Raw genomic sequence first — 17,702 nt, 5'->3', positions numbered from 1 at the left:
AAAATAGTGGTGGTTCTATCTGGCCTGCAGGTCATAGTTTGCCAATCCTTATCATAACAGGAGTTCCCTGTATTAGTATCACTGTTCAAGGTATTATAAATGACTATATCCCTTCTCATGACATCACTGTACAATAGGGAGTTACTGGAACCATTTTGAAGATACGAAAAGGAAGCAATGGAAACAAAATTAATTCCAAATCTGATTCATTATATAAAAATACAAGGTAGTAGACCTCCTTCACCCAATGATGAACTAGCACTGTCTGGAAGCAACCCTAAGATACATCAATCTTTGATTTCTAGTGTTTTTTTATATTACTAATTCAACACTGTAAAACTGAGAGAAAATATCAAATAGTCCACTCTTGAATGGATCATTCTATCTCATAAGTCATAGATGTCTCAAAAGATTCTAGTCTTGAGACATGTTGTCGTTGTTGTTTTTCATTTTTATTCTTGGCCTTCTTGTTCTTTTGTTTACTGTTGTTTCACATTATTTTAAAAATGAAATTTTTTAAAAGCTATGAAAGTTTAAGAATATACAAATTTTCAAAATCAAAAAAAGGCACAAGAGACATTCTCATCAAGTTTCTGAAGGATTAAGCAGGCAAAATATTACAAATTATAAACCACATTTACTGAATACTTACAATGAGCCAGATACTGTTATTAAGTGCTTTTACACATGAATTCACTGCATCGTTCACATTTATCTCCAAGGTAGAGTGCTAACGTTACTCCATTTTACAGAAGAGAAAACTCAAGCACAAAGATGTGAAATAACTTGCTGAGAGTTACAGAACTGGGTAAATGACAAACTAAGATCTGAACACATGTAGCCAGGCTCCGGCGTCCATGCTCACAACTACTGCACTATACATACTGCCTCCCCAATTAAAATTATCCACTTGGTACCTAACATTGGAATTAGAATGTGTCTCAAATGCATCTACCAAAGGCAAGCCTTCTCACACTGAGGTGCTTATTTTACATTATTTTGGGTCCTTCTATCTGTCTCTAACTTGGTGAGCACTGAGTGCACTGATAATGTGTTTACTAGACATTTTAAAATCTAATACAAGTCCTAAATGCAAATGAAGAGGAGTAATATGGAAGTTGTGAAAAATAAAGTATGAAGAGGTATGAAAGAACCAGATCATTCACTTGCTACATAAGTCACAATGAGCAATCTCTTTACCCCTAGATCTGATCTATCACTTACAATAGTTATTATTGCAAGCATACTGCAAGGATCAAGTAAGATCATACATGTGATGCATTTTTCAATGCAAAACAGTATTTTCATGAGGAAAAAAAAAAGGCCATAGCCCACTACAGAAAAGGTAAGAACGTCAACGTAAATTATCTGATTTTATATTAGCCAAATTAAAAAAGAAAAAAAATCTTGGGAAGAATACAGAAAACCCATTCTAGTTTTGACCTTATGCAGTCATGCAAAATAACAGAAGAGTCAAAATCTTGAAAAAATAATCATGAAGCAGGCCCATGAAAAACTACTAGGTTTTACCTTTAATCTCCCTTAGCAATTTGTCAAATTTTCATGAGAATAATTTTCTTTTGGTTTCATTTTAGAATTTGGTTATGGATGTCTTATAATCTTGTGTGAAAGGCCACTACTGCATAGTAAGCATAAATGTACTCAATCAAATATTTATTAAACAACTGTCAAAGTCATTGAATCAGCATTAGAGAATATCTGGAAAGAGGGAACAACTTTAGAGCACTTACAAAACTGTTAAAGCCTCAGTGAGTATGTAATACAGTGATAGAACATGTTTTTTAATGTTTTTTTTTTTTAATTTATTTCTGAGAGAGAGAGAGAGAGACAGCGTGAGCATGGGAGGGTCAGAGAGAGAGGGAGACACAGAATCTGAAGCAGGCTCCAGGCACTGGAGCTACCTGTCAGCACAGAACCCGACACGGGGCTTGAACCCACGAACTGTGAGATCATGACCTAAACTGAAGTCGGATGCTTAACTAACTGAGCCACCCAGGTGGCCCGTGATAGGACATCTTAATAGTGCTTATGTACTATACAATTTATCAAACAATCCACCTGTTAAAACAAAAAACAAAAACCCATCTCTAATGGCAAGGTACAACTTACCTGTAAGAAAAGTATAAGGTAAAAGCAATGTTATTTAATTTTACATTAATGTGCTTTTAAGTTTCAACATTGGTAAAATAATACCTCATGAATTTGCATTAATGAAAGAAACCTCCCTGATTTTATTAACTAATGGAGGAAGGCCTCTATTGTACTTTTTTTTTTTAAACTATACTTAGTGCTGTTTGAACATGTAATCATGAAGGTCCTAATTCATCAATACTGAAAAGAAAACTTTTGCTACCACTCCCATCTCTTAGGGATAAAGAATGGAATTAAGACATTTCAAAATTATTTAAGCAAAAATTGACTTAACCCCTGAATTCACGATTTCACTACTGAAAGAAATTGTTTTACATAATTAAGTTACAGCTAATAAAAATTAAATCATTTCTTCAATTTTTATTAAATGCCAAAAGGAGTAGGCAATATTACCTCTATGAGAATATCTCATAGTACAAAACATTTCAAGTACAGAGCACTGAACATAATAAAACACAAAACTTACCAAGAAGTAAAGCTATCAACTCTAAGTTGGCAAATGTTATAATATTTTTAGATGTGTATTAATTATAACTCCCTAGGATCAATCGCTTAACCAACATGTATTTTAAAAAATGCTTTAAGTAAAAAACCTTCTAAGTTCAAATTTATTAGAAGTCACCAAACCCTAGGGCCAGGTATTTTACCTGCTTATAACTGTAAATCCCTCAGGAGCTTAAAAACAGAACTAGCTATGGAATACCTACGGTATCAGCCCAGAAAACATGAGAAAGGAACAGTTAAGACTCAAAAGGTCTTGTGCAGTCTCGGTCTTCATTCATTCACGTCTTTTAAGAAAATGCCAGAGATTTTATTATTCTATTTTTTTTTAATTGCTTGAAAGAATTCTTAAGTATAGAATTTCAGGAGTATAGGAGCACCTGGGTGGCTCAGTCAGCTAGGCATCCGGCTTTGGCTCATGTCATGACCTCACAGTTCATGAGTTCAAGCCCCACATCAGGCTCTGTGCTGACAACTCAGAGTCTAGAGCCTGCTTCAGATTCTGTGTCTCCCGCTCTCTCTGCCCTTCCTTCATTCATGCTCTATCTCTCTCAAAAATAAACATTAAAAAAAAATTTTTTTAAAGAGTATAGACAAAGACTTCACAACCTTTAAAAACAATGCCATCTTCCAAGTCAATTAAAATGACCAAAAGCATTTAGGATTCATAGACTAAAAATACAATGGATTTGACGTTTTTTAAACTGTCATTATTAAATACTGAATAAAGACTTAAAAGTGATTTAACTACATGGGAGTCTTAAATATTTGCTTGCTCGGCACTTCCAGTTCCAGCATTACCATGCCTAAGAGAAATCTTACTGGGAAAAATTACTTTCCCTGATTTATTCCCATGATTAGAAAAACCTCAAAACATCTACTGGATAATGACTGGGAGGGGGAAACTTTGGGAAACTGATCATTTTTATAGTACCCTATAATGTACTAATACTAGGCAAAGGACACTGCACTAATCCATTCTTCATGTCATCTGGGTCAGTCAGGTATTCAAATCTTCACTACAGAGGCTCCTCAAATTGAAGCTGTCCTAGGGATGAGTTATTTATTAAGTCATATGCCAATTATTTTCTATATCGTGATTAAGATTTTCCCATCTCCCAAATTACTCCATTTAAGTAGACAGTAAATCATGATAAAATGACTGCTACGATGGCAAGGTCAATTTCTACGAGATAAATAACCTCCTCTAATAACCACAGGCTAACAGTTCCCTATTGAAATAAGTAAAAGTTTGGGGCACCTGGGTGGCTCAGTCGGTTGAGCGTCCGACTTCGGCTCAGGTCATGTTCTCACGGTTCGTGGGTTCGAGCCCCGCATCAGGCTTTGTGCTGACAAGTAGCTCAGAGCCTGGAGCTTGTTTCCGATTCTGTGTCTCCCTCTCTCTACGACCCTCCCCTGCTCATGCTCTCTCTCTCTCTCTCAGAAATAAATAAAACATTAAAAAAAAAAATGAGTAAAAGTTTGGAGGGAAAGGCCACAAAACCATGCTCTTAACACTATTTCCTGTTCAAAATTTATACCAGTGACTTGAATAATAATAATAGGTCTGCTTATCAAAGCTGAACACGAACAGAAGTACTTCCTAGTATAAACTGTTAATATATTAATAATAATAATCAATATTCAATATTATCATTAGGCTAAAATAATATGCCAAAAATACCTAAATAAAGTTAAAACAGAGAAGTCTGCATTCAGGTTTAAAAGATTATTTCCACTAGTTCAAGGTGAAGAACTGATTTGGCAGCAGTTCATTTGAAAAATTAGTCTTTAGGCATATACAAGCCTAACAGTCAAAAGAATGACAAAGTAGCTATAAAAACTAATGGAATTTTAGGCTACAGGCAGGAAAAAAATGCATTCAAAACGAATGTCCTAAGGATAGTCATGTCGAAATCATGGAACAAACTGAAAGAACAGGAGGTATTTAGCCTTGAGAAGATGAAAGGGAAACATCCTGGCAGTCTGCAAATATCTGAGATATTATCATGGGTATGAAAGCGGAGACATGTCCCCTGTCAGTGCTTCTCAAACTATGGTAAAAGAATTATTTTTTTCTAATTACCTCAGATGCTTTTATAAAATACAGGAACGATACCACAACTACTGAAAACTGCTATAAAGATGTCTAAATGCTTCATCTGTTTTTAGACTTAATTCATTGTGAACAGGTAAACAGTTTACGGACTCCCACTTTCGGCAGCTTTATGCCATCTGAACCAGAAAAAAGAAGTAAATCAAAGGGAACCATTTTATGGAGAGTTAACTTTCAGCTTGAATTTCTAGTAAGTAGGTGTGTCTAACACTGAACTGGCTTTGAGAGGTTTCCAAAGGAAGAATACTTTATCTGTCAGATAATCTATAAAATGGATTCCTGCACTGGGTGATTAGATTAAATCATTGTAGACTCTATCCTCTAAGGTTCTGAGAGGCCAATCAAAAATAAACACACACACAAAACCCTTAAAGTAGCCAATAAAAAGTTTTCAAAGCATACCTTACAAAATCAGTTGTGATGTTTAGGTAGAACACATGGGAAAAAGAAAAGGGCTAGGAAAATGACAAAACACTATGAAAGCCATAATTAAGATTTTAAATACATGAGAATTATTAATAGAGGACCACTATTTTCCTTTTAAACTCATTACTGACTATATAAATCTAGCCTGACGTTGCCTATTCTGCCTATTCAAAATTTAAAACAGTCCTCATTATCAAAAGCACGAAACAATATCTATATATATCTATATACAGATAGATATTGTTTAAGAAACTTTGAGAACACCATTGCCATCTTAAACTCTTGCCCCTTGAATGATCCTCAACCACCAGGGTTAAGCCATACAGTCTCTGAACCTATCCTGACCCAGACCTAACTGTACTATGGGCAGATACTACCAGTCTTCTAGTTAAGTCAATCACCTTCTAGTGGTTAACTACTTAAATTAGTAGGTCCTTCCCAACTGTGGAAGGACCTTAGGAAAATAGAAAAATATCCTCTCCCATACTAATTCCTGAAAAACAACCATTTCAGACTCTCAACCATGCACTTTAAATAGGTACAAAGTATTCAGTCAAACCCTACTGCTGTTGCCTCCTTTCTGTACTCTCTCAGCTCTCCAAATCCACCCTCCATAAAAGGTGACCTAGTGCCACCAACTTACATCAACTTCTAGTTCCCCTCTTCCAGGTACCCTCACTAATTACCTCAGGCACATACATTATTCCCTCAGAATTTTAAATGAATGTTCCCAGTAGAAAGACTACTTATAGGTGCACTGTAAATAGTAGCATTTAAGAATTTTTTTTCACATCTAATTTGTTGCACTATTTTCCAAATTTCTGATCTAAAATATAGACTCCGATCTAAAATAATGACTTGTTTTCCACAAAGAGCAAGTATCGGTAGTGACATCAACGAATTAAGATACAAAAACAATGAAAGCAAACCTTTCATAGACAGGGCACAACAAAACACACAAAAATAACAGCAGGTAAGTTAAAGTGACAAAAAGAAAATGTATCCCTCAACATTAAGGAGTCTTCTAAGGAAGAAAACACATCCACAAAGTAAAAAATCACCATATACTTCCCAGGTTTGTTTTAAATTCAGAAACAAAATCTAAGATAGACTCCTATTTACACATGAGTACTTAAACTGTTACACTGTGAAAATTCTCCTGGAACCATTAAGAAATCACCTGCAATGGGCCCTTCTCCACAAGTTCTTTCAGGGGCATGAAGACTTTAAAAGATTTTTAAGTATGGGCTCCAAAATAAATTCTCAATTCTGAGAAATATGAAAATCACCTGTTTTGCCTCTCAGTATTCTGAAGCTCCCTGTGGTCCCTTTTCAGGTGTTTGGTCAAAGATGTAAAGTATTCTTTTAAAAGATTCTGGAAAGGTTGTTGCTTCTCTGGACTAATTATCTCACTAGGAGGGAAACTCAAATTAAACTTCTCTGCGGCGCTCTTCACTTTCCGGGGTACAAGTCCAGCAATATCATCTCCACAGTGTCGACAAAAACTAATCACCACAGAAACATGAGTATGGGATTCCCGATCAGCATTAATAATATTTTTTAGCTGTTCATAGATTAAGGATAGACCTTCCTTGTCAGTGAAAATCCCAACTATTGTCAATTCTGCAATGAAACGCAAATCAGTTCTTAACTTGGTAATGTTAGGGGTTTTCTCTTCTTTCCTCGCTTCAAAATGCTTTTTCCAAACCTGAAGAAGTGACGGAGCAAAGTCGGCATAACGCTGGTGAAAGAGAGAGCACAAGTGCACAGCACAATTCACATCAGATATTTTCAGCTTTGCTTCCACAATAGAAGCTACAGCTTCTGCAATATATTTGCTCAAATTTAGGCCATTAAAATCGTGGGACAAGGAGTCTCTCTGTTGTTCTGTAATAGTTTTTAATTTCTTCACAAAAGCGGTATTTTTCTTCAAGCTTGAGTCTAGTCGGCTGAAGAAATTTTCCTCTGGTCGGTTGTCTGGAGCATTTTGGTTTTTGCTACGAAGTTCCTTCCTTAACTGATGTCGTTCCCAAGCTTCTTGATGAAGCTGAAGGGATTCTTCTTTCTCTCTATATAAAAGTAAATAAAAAAGTAAGTAAATAAAACAACTTGTATATTTTGAAGCATCACTGTCGAATTTCCTAAGAGCAAAAGCAAATGAAGAAGTAAAATCATGTAAGTACCAGCATCCAAAAGGAACAAACCATGCAAAAGGCCCTTTTTCCTACCTATTTTTTTTTAAAGATCCTTTTAAGTTACCTCCATACCCAGTGTGGGGATCAAACTCAAAATCCCGTGCATGCTCTAGTGACTAAGCCAGATAGGTGCCCCTTTTCCTAATTTTAAAGACATTTTATTAATGACTTAAGATAATGAGAACTCAGTATACTGAAAATATCAAATGTGGGGCGCCTGGCTGGCTCAGTCAGTTAAGCGTCTGACTTCGGCTCAGGTCATGATCTCACAATTCGTGGGTTCGAGCCCTGCGTCAGGCTCTGTGCTGACAGCTAGCTCAGAGCCTGGAGCCTGTTTCTGATTCTGTATCTCCCTCTCTCTCTGACTCTCCCCTGCTCACAGGGTCTCTCTCTCTTTCTCAGAAATAAACAAAACATTAAAAAAGAAAATATCAAATGTGATAGAATGGAGCATTTTGAATAACTAGAGTAAATATCATTCTGCCAACAGGCAAACTACATGGATAAAACACTTTTGTCAATTCTACCGCAATAAGGGTGAAAAAAATAAATGGATTAAATACATGATGCGAGTATGAAAAATATAAAATGCCTCAGAAGGATATAAAACCTAAAACAGATAAAAGCATTGGTACTATAGGGGGAAAAAAAAGTCCACAAAGACTACTTTAAAGAATAACGTTTGTAAAATAATGCGTTAAAAATGATTTAATATGTTAAGTACCATTTTTCCATACTTTAGCATTAATAAAGTACTTTTCTTGATTTGGGTCTTAAAATTCAAGTGTAATTAAGAAAATCTGGAAAGGAACCAGAAGATAACTATAAACTAAAACTCCTTTAATAAAAGGCTAACAAACAGTTTACCCTGAAAAAAAACAAAAACACAAAAAAACAATTACAAGAACATGTTTAAATTGCAGAAGTAGTAGAATAACTTGGGCAGCAGTGAGAGGGTAGGGACAATCTGACATTGAGGCCTCTGAGTTACCAAAATATAACTTTAAAATATAAATTTCTAACAAAGCAGATTTTCATCTTTCTGAGATAACCATCCCTGAACAACCCTTCTGTCATTTTCCCACTAAAAGCCACGATATGTTAACAGGGAATTGCATCCACCACTGTGAACACGGACATTTGAGTTATCTCTCTGAAGTCTTCCAGCCAAACACAAATACAAGATCAGCAGTGAGAATGCACTTTAAGAAAATAACTCATGGGGCGCCTGGGTGGCTCAGTTGGTTAAGCATCCACTCTTGATTTCAGCTCAGGTTATGATCTCACAGTTTGTGAGATGGGGCCCTGTGTGGGGCTCTCACACTGACAGTGCGGAGCCTGCTTGGGATTCCCTCTCTCTGCCCCTTCCCTGCTCACACTCTTACTCTCTCAAAATAAATAAATAAATAAGCAAAAACATTAAGTCCATTTTCATCTGCAATAAAAACAGTTTAAGATACATAAATGAGGGGTGACTACGTGGCTCAGTCTGACTCTTGGTTTTGGCTGAGATCATGAGGTCCCAGGTTTGTGAGCTCAAGCCCCGCACTAGGCTCTACACTGACAGTTCAGAGCCTGCTTGAGATTCTCTCTCTCTCTCTCTCTCTCTCTCTCTCTCTCTGCTCCTCCCTGGCTCATTCTCTCTCAAAATAAATAAACTTTTTAAAAAGTTAAAATATATACATACATAAATCAAACATTTACCAGTGAAATAATAATGCTTTAAATTATTTCAGGGGAGGGGCGCCTGGGTGGCTCAGACAGTTAAGCGTCCGACTTCGGCTCAGGTCATGATCTCAAGGTTTGTGGGTTCAAGCCCCACGTCGGGCTGTGCTGACAGCTAGCTCAGAGCCTGGAGCCTGTCTTTGGATTCTGTGTCTCCCTCTCTCTCTGACCCTCCCCTGCTCACACTGTGTGTATGTGTGTATGTGTGTGTCTCTCTCTCAGAAATAAATAAAACATTTAAAAAAAAATCTTAAAAAAGAGAATATTCCAGAGGGAAAAAGTGGGTAGTTGATGCTGGGTAGATGGAGTGGCTGGGGGGCTTGGGAGGACTGATTCATTACTCTATCCTATTTTTTTAATATGTTTGAATTTTTCCCAATAAAAAGTTGGGGTTTTGGTGGCTGTTTTGTTTGCTTTCTATAGGGGAGTAGAGGGAGGAGCAAAGTAACAGTGAAATTGAATATCCTTGTGAATTTTTAAAATTAATTTGAACATATTTTTAGCTCAATAGATCTAAAATAAAATACTTCAATTTCAACATGTAATGAGCATAAAAAAGCAGTGAAATACATTACATTCTGTTTTTCATGAGTCTTCAAAACCCAGTGCTCTTTTTACACTCATACTTTACAGCAGTCTCATTTTGTACCTGCCTCATTCTGTGCAGTCCACAGCTCCTTGTTAATTTTTTAAGTAAAATATAAGAAGCTTTCAAGAATCATGGCTCTGAATATCCAAACTGGCCACTACTACTGTCTTCCAGACCTAAGGCTCTACTACCTCATTAAAAATAGAGGTGCTAAAAAACTTTGGTAGGAAAGTAGGTGGTTGAGCTGTTCTACAGATCTGTGAAAATTCATGTTTACAAACAGCTTTTCAAATTTATGTGAAGAGAAGAATCCCTGCTACTCAACAGCTGCCATTTTTGCTACATCTTGGTAGTTTTCCTGTGAGGACTACCTTGTTCTTTGCCAGTTCATTACACTATTGCATTGATTTACAAGGTTAAAAATAGATTTAGATGAAGAACGGGAGGTACTACAAAACTGTTTCAAAAGACCAAAGTTTTAAAGTTGGCTACATTCAGGGGCGCCTGGGTGGCTCAGTCTGTTAAGCGTCTGACTTCGGCTCAGGTCATGATCTCGCAGTTCGTGGGTTCGAGCCCCGCGTCGGGCTCTGTGCTGACAGCTAGCTCAGAGCCTGGAGCCTGTTTCAGATTCTGTAGCTCCCTCTCTCTCTGAACCTTCCCTGCTCATGCTGTCTCTTTCTCAAAAATAAATAAAACGTTAAAAAAATTTTAATAAATAAAATTGGCTACATTCAAAAAAACCTAGCAGCTCCACTGTTTATCAGGACTTTATGCAAGTTACTTAACCTTTTCAAGCTTCATTTTATTAATCTGTCAAATGAGGATCGTAAAATCTATTCCTTACGACTGCCTTTAGGATATGTGCTGATACACTTTGTAGTGCCCAGCACAAAGTAAGAATTCTGCAAATAGCCATTAAGAATTAAAGATTCTCAACTTAAAACAGACACTATGAGGGGCACCTGAGTGGTTTAGTTGGTTACGCGTCTGACACTGGCTCAGGTCATGATCTCACAATTCTTGTGAGTTTGAGCCCTGTGCTGACAGCTCTGTGCTGACAGCTCAGAGCCTGGAGCCTGCTTGATTCTGTCTTCATCTCTCTCAAAAACAAATAAACATTACAAAAAAAAAACAAAAAAGAGACCATGAAAAAAAAAAAGCTATATTAAAAATCAAAACAATCCAGAAGTGCCTGGGTGGCTCAGTCAGTTAAGCATCCGACTTCAGCTCAGGTCATGGTCTCGTGGTTCAGGAGTTCGAGCTCCACATCGGGTTCTCTGGGCTTTCTGCTGTCAGCACAGAGCCTGCTTTGGGATCCTCTGTCTCCCCCTCTCTTTGCCCCTCCCTCACTTGTACTCTTTCCCCACCTCTAAAAACTATTAAAAAAAAAAAAAAATCCAGATTACCCTACCTCTCAAAAAATATATATTAAAGATTCCTATTATTTAATTGGAAGAATTAAAGTATCATAAGCATGCTTCTAGTCAGTGAAACTAACCAGTAACTTAAGATACTCCCAACTCTCAAGGAACTGCAACTCAGAAGTCCGATTTCAAATAATCATTGTTTTCCCAACATTTGATTCTTCCCATTCCTTCTCATCAATAAATGAAATAAATATTCTTACTTCAACTGGGCAGCTTCTTCTTCTTGCTGACGTTTTGCCTGTTCTTCTTGCTTCTTTTTCTCTTCCTCTTCATGTTTCTTTTTTTCTTCTTCCTCTTTTTTCTTTAATTCTTCCTCTGCCTTCACCTTTTCTTCTTCTTTTTTCTTTCGTTCTTTGTCTTCTTTTTTTCTCTTATCTTCTTCCAGTTTCTTCTTTTTATCTTCAGGGACCTTAATAACCTCCTTCTTGGCAGTAAGCTTGATCTCCTCTTTTGGTTTCTCCCTGCTGCTCACTGGCCGCCTTTCACTGCAGTCCTTTTCCTTGTTGTTTAGTAAAGTTTCTTTTTCTTCCATATTTGCTGGCTTTTTACGCTCAGCTGGCATTATGTTACCCAGAACAATCTGTAAGAGTAAAAGAATGTTAGTATTCTTTGTAGTAGTGTAGCTGCAGTGACTATATTTTTTTAGTAACGTGACACTGTTTTTTAAACAGAACATACTAATGCACTGTTGTGAGAGATTAAATAAATGCATGCAAAATAAATACTATTTCTGTGATAAAATAATTTCCTAGTCACATTCCACATTCTATCATTATTAGCTATGCCTAAGTATTTTTTTTTTTTACTTTCTTTTTTTTAAAATTTTTTTTAACATTTATTTTTTTGAGAGACAGAACATGATCAGGGGAGGGTCCGGGAGACATAGAATCTGAAGCAGGCTCCAGGCTCTGAGCTGTCAGCACAGAGCCCGACGTGGGGCTCAAACTCACAAACTACAAGATCATGACTTAGCTGAAGTCGGATGCTTAACCGACTAAGACACCCAGGCACCCCTTTTTTTACTCTTTCTCAAGGAAAAATAACACAAAAGTAGAGAGCACAATATCACCAACCTCCCAAATTCAACCATTATCAACTATAACTATAAAACATAGCACTTAATCATAAATACTTCGGCATGTATCTGAGAATATTTTGAATCAGTGTTGTTGTTTTTTTTTCTTTTTTAAGTAGGCTTCACGCCCAATGTGGAACCCAATTTCAGGGCTAGAACTCACGACCTGAGCTGGAATCAAGAATCAGGCCCCTGGGGCACCTGGGTGGCTCAGTCAGTTAAGCATTAAGCGTCTGATTTCGCCTCCATCTGATTTCGCCTCCGGTCACCATCTCCTGATTCGAGTTTGAGCCCCACACATCAAGCCCGGTGCTGTCAACACTGAGCCGGCTTCAGATCCTCTGTTGCCCTCTCTCTCTGCCCCTCCTGCCTCGTGCTCTCTCAAAAATAAACATTAAAAAAAAGAGATGCTTAACTGAATGAGCTACCTAGGCACCCCTGAATCAGTTTTAATCCCAACATTTTGCTTTCTGTTAGGAGATGCTGCTGACATTATTTCATACAACATGCAATGGAAGTATCTAAGCTGGAACATAAATGAGTTGCCATCTATAAATGAACAGACAAAATAGAAAACACAAATTTCACGTCATCGTTCTTAACCTTATCAAACTTTCAAATACAGAAATCATCAACTATCTCAAATTACATTAGACTTTTAATCTTATCATTAGTATGAATCAAAATTAATCTATACATCAACATAAGGATGATTATAAAATCTGTATATTCTGTTCTGTATCTGTCAATACAATAGCCACCAGCCCAGGGTTTCTTAGCCTCAGCACTACTGACATTTTGGGCAAGATAATTCTTTGGGGCTTTTGTTTGAAAGATGGGTGCTGACACTATTTTGTGCACTACATGAACTTTAGCAGCATCCCTGCCTTGTCTACTAAAGAGGTGCAGGCAGTATCTCCCCAGTTTTGACAACCAAAAATTACTCCACATATTGACAAACACCTCCTGGGAGCAAAATCACCACCAGTTAAGAACCACTATACTAGCCAAGTAGTTACTTACATGCAAATTAATTGTTTGAAATTCAGTCACTACCCATATTTCAAGTACTCACTTCCACACGGCTGGTGGCTACCACATCACAGTGCAGATACAGAACATTTTAATTATCACATTAAGTTCTACTGGGTAACATTAGTCTATAGTACAGTCTATACAGTTCACTGGAAATAAAACTGTAGAACAAAACACTGTATTTCCCAGAAAAATTCAGCATTTTTCCTTTCAAAAAATAAATTTTCTCTACTTAGAACTAGTGTTCTAATGTAATTTCTTTAATGGACAGTAATTCATGTTTTAAGTCCTAAATCATCTGAAATTGCATCAAAATAGTTTCTATTTAAGAAATAGAGAATTAAATTATTTAAACTGCCTAGGTTTATTAAAAGCTAATGATATACACAGTAGTCTTATTATTTTCAAATACAAATTTTAAGCTACAGCAGTAAAAACTAGACTAGCAAACAAAACATTTGCAATAATATTTATTTCATAAACACACACGCATTTATTTCAGCACTCCAAGAAAATGTCATCATAGAAAGAAAACCTCAGCCGATAAAAGCACATAATGTAATTTTTGGAGGCACATTCAACACTATATCTTCTCTCAACTAACTCTTCCCCTTTTTCTCTTTGACTCTTCATCCACATTCGATGCATTTATTTTGACAGCAACACCCAAAGGCTTTAGTTAACCTCATTGGTATAACTCAGAAGAAAAAAAAAGCTGTTAATCCCGTTTAGGCAATCATTAAAATACGAAACAGCATAATTACTTATTTGCTGGCAAGGTAGCCATTAACATTTATGCTATCTGGGAAGTATAGCTTATGCAGGTTCAAATACCCACCTTTAATGCGAAAATACCATGCCCTAAAGCAAACAAACTTTTAAAAGAGAATATTCCTAGCTACCACTCAATGACACCACAGTGAACATCTTACATACAAATCTCATTTAATACTAAAATCTTTATGAGGTATTATTTTCCCTATTTTATAAATGAGTAAACTGAGACTTTACCAAGTAACTTGACCAAGGCCTCCACAGCTAGTGACAGAGCGGGAATTTGAACCCATACTCTCAACTAAAGTTATTAAGAACCAAACTGTGAAGTGGAACACTTGATCACAGATAGTGACTAAGACAAATCGTACAATTACGTATTTCAATAGAAAGAGTCCCTGATAGCAGTTTTTATATTATGTTTCTAACTTTTGGCAGATACTAACAAAAGCATACAGGGATAAGCTAATTCCTAAGGTAGTAGTACAATCTTATTTAGGGATATTTGTCATTATATGCAAAATATAATACTGCTTATAGAGTTTGTATTTTCTGAAATCAAGTATCAACAAGCGACATTCCAGTGATACAAGGAACTATAGACAATAAAAAGAACGGCATCAAAATTTACAAGTAATGTCTCATTTATCAAGGTAAAATTAGATATAAGTTCTACAGAAACATTAAGAAATTCGCTTAGAATCTGACAAATTCATAAAGGATCATTTATTAGCTTAACAGAATCTTCTAAACTTTTGTGACTCTACCGTATTCATTTATTCAATAAATATATAAGTGACTACTATATCAAACTGAGATAGGCACTCATGAATTGGTTCTGCTCTACAGCATGATAAAATAGATTCTCAATAAGACAATCTTAAGTCTTGGTACTGATACAGTCTTTGAATCCCCTCATCTCTGTACGACAAGCATACCCAAAGTACACCTGGAACTAAATTTTAGTGAACAAAAAAAGGTGACGGAAATGTAAAGGCTCTCGTAAAGACAGCAATGCAACACGTGACAATAATATAAGGCTTTGAAATCAGACAGATGTTTACACTGAAACCTGCTAGCTATGGGAACTGGGCAACTTCTCCAAGAAAACTGAGAAAATGGAGGCACTGCTACCTCTCAGAGAATCCTTAACTACCAACAGAGTAGCAATCATCCAGAAGGCATTCAATAAATGTTCATTCTTTAACACAGAACACTGAAAAGTTCGTTGGAAGACGGGAGTTTTTAGGGTTAGGACTACTAGATTTTACCTACTCCAATTCTCAATTTTTACTCTGACCCCACAGCAGAAGAGTGACCCACCCACCCGATTACACTAGTGTAGTGGCTGAGTCAAGGCTCACTGTCCAGTGCTCTTCTCCACTGTATAATATACCCTGACTGAAGATTTTAAAAGCCAAATTTACAAGCAACGTAATTTAGATCAGTACACATTTGTACTGTCAATTAAACTGTATTAGTGAAATGCCAAAACTTCTTTCAATTATTTTGATAAACCCACGTTTTAATAAACAGCCAAATGTTGTATCTGAAGTGCTTCAAAAAGGTTCAAGAAGAAACTAAAATTTTAAATAGACTGAACTTCAAAATAATCAAGTTAAATACAAGTGAACTTTTAATTGGAATAGGATTAGCTCTTACAAATTACTGAGTACAATAACCGACAGTCCTTAAACGTAAACCATGCTTTAACACCACCTTCTCAGCTCCCCAGGTAGAGTCCAGGGTCTTGGGTTGTATATTTTATTCGGTTTTCTAAAAATACTCCCGATGTCCAAAAAAAAAAAAAAGTGAACTACTTTATCAGTCAGTAAAACAGGTACCAATGGAGTGAGTGTACTGGGGGACAGAGTGCAGAGAAGTTTCCTTTTTAAAGATATTTCTTTAGCAAAGTACCATATGGACTATGTATGAAATCACAATCGGACGGCTCTGAAAATACTCCAGAGTAAGACAATGCTGTTTTATCTTTTAATTCTGTATCACTCAAGATGTTCTCTGGGCAGAATCGCACCGGGGCATTGTCTCCCAGTCTCTGGCTTTACAAAACGTCCTTCCTACCAAGGACTCATTCAAAGTTTTTCCAAATTTCACCAGAGTTCAAAACCGGTTTCCTCGAGGAGTTGTACAGTCCGTATAAACACGTAAAAACTATGATAAACCCGAAGGGTGAGTGATAGTTTTACTTTGGTCGGCGTCATCCCTACATACGGGTCCCCGAAGAGCAAGAGGGCAGGTGGTCGGGTTCAGGGTGTCCCCCCAAGATCCTAAGCTGGCTCTGCTTGGCCAACCCGACGGCCAAATACCCTGGGATGATCGGCTTGGTTCAGGAGTGCCAACGAGAGTAAGTACTAGGAGGCTTGGGATGAAGGCAAGCGAAGAACCCTCAGTCTCTGTGACTAAACAGAAGTAAAGCCAATAACCCATGCCCACCCTCCCCAAACACGCCAAGCCCCTTCCCCTGCACACACATCTCCCACAAACCCCCGCTCCCGCGGCACATTCCCATACCCAACACGCTTCCCCGCCACAACTCCCCTTCCTACCGGTGGCCACGGTCACCTTCGCGGACCCTCCTCGCCCCAACCCTAACTTCTCACCCCACACTCCCTCACCGCCGGAGACCGGGACTCTCCGGCTGGTCTCCCTACTCCGCATCCTCCCACACACGCACCCTCCCCACTTCCTCGCCCTCGCTTCCCTCCCGGCTCCCGAAGAGCTCTCCCCAACCTCCCCTCGCGCTTCTCCACACCCCCAAACACCTTCACCCCGCCACAGGGGGCTCCCCGCCTTCAGCCCCGAGGCCCAGCCCGGGCATGGAGGGTAGACACCCCCTCGGCCGCCCCTCATGCCGGCCCCGGGCCGGGGGCGCCCGCGGTGATGGGAGCCTCCGGGAGAGGGGTCTGAGGAGGACGACGCCGGAGCTGCGGTCCGTGTACTGCTCGCCGCCCCCGGAGCGCTGGGGTGCGGAGTCGCCTCTTGGGTCCCTCGGGAAGTAGGAGTCCAGGCCGGTGCCCCCCAGCCCCGCTTCCTCCCGATCGTTGGAGCGTTGGGGAAGGAGGTTCCCCGGGACTCACCTCGAGCCTGTTGTCAACATTAGCCCCGGGTTTCCCAGCACCAACTCCAGCGCTCGGGCTCTCCCCTCCCCTCCCCCCACCTATCTCGCAGCGGAGGGCCCGCCTTCCCTCAGCTCCCCCTCCTCCCTCCGCCCGCCTGCCCTCCCGCCCGCCACTCACCAGCGCGGCCGGGCTGCGAGTGGGGGCGGGGCGGAGGGAGGGGGAAAGGAAAGAGCCGTCCGCGCACTTGCCTGATCGAAAACTGTCCGGGCTTCCCTTCCGCAGGCATAACGACGTCCTCGGCTTGACGCTGTGGTGGCGGATCGCGAGCGAAGGCTCAGATATGTGCGACGCACAAAGCGGCTAGTTCAAACTGTCTACTAGATGAGACGAGCGAGTTTTTCACACAGGCGATAAACCAGCACCTCAAGCCAGGTCCCCAGCCGAGGGAAGGAGTGTTACAAGGACCGAAGGCAGGAAGTGGATTGGTCGCCTGGAAAGGGAAAGCGCCTGAATTAGAGATGCGCAGGCGCAGGGACTGCCGGGGGAGGTTGGGGGAAGAGAGAATGGGGTGGGGCGGGGCTAGAAGG

General features: G+C 38.9%; 1 protein-coding gene across 4 annotated transcripts in view; it reads right to left on the bottom strand.

Annotated features, from left to right (window-relative positions):
- Positions 1-17,614, bottom strand: part of UPF2 (UPF2 regulator of nonsense mediated mRNA decay) — a 111,548-nt gene extending 93,934 nt beyond the window's left edge. For 3 of the 4 annotated variants that reach the window (XM_077758515.1, XM_077758513.1, XM_077758516.1), the window contains exons 1-3: positions 17,134-17,208; positions 11,352-11,731; positions 6,505-7,284 (exon numbers count right to left, since the gene is read on the bottom strand). In XM_077758515.1, the coding sequence (XP_077614641.1) occupies positions 6,505-7,284; positions 11,352-11,713 (1,142 nt within the window). In that variant the 5' untranslated portion in view covers positions 11,714-11,731; positions 17,134-17,208. Of the gene's footprint in view, positions 1-6,504; positions 7,285-11,351; positions 11,732-17,133; positions 17,209-17,363 lie in introns of those variants that run through there. The other variant, XM_077758514.1, reaches the window with a different exon arrangement.
- Between the last annotated feature and the right edge of the window lie 88 nt (positions 17,615-17,702).

This window comes from Crocuta crocuta, unplaced genomic scaffold, assembly GCF_008692635.1.
Source record: "Crocuta crocuta isolate KB4526 unplaced genomic scaffold, BGI_CrCroc_1.0 scaffold32, whole genome shotgun sequence".
Lineage (NCBI taxonomy): Eukaryota > Metazoa > Chordata > Mammalia > Carnivora > Hyaenidae > Crocuta > Crocuta crocuta.
The sequence above is the reverse complement of the archived record's forward strand: the minus strand, read 5'-3'. Positions and strand labels throughout refer to the sequence as shown.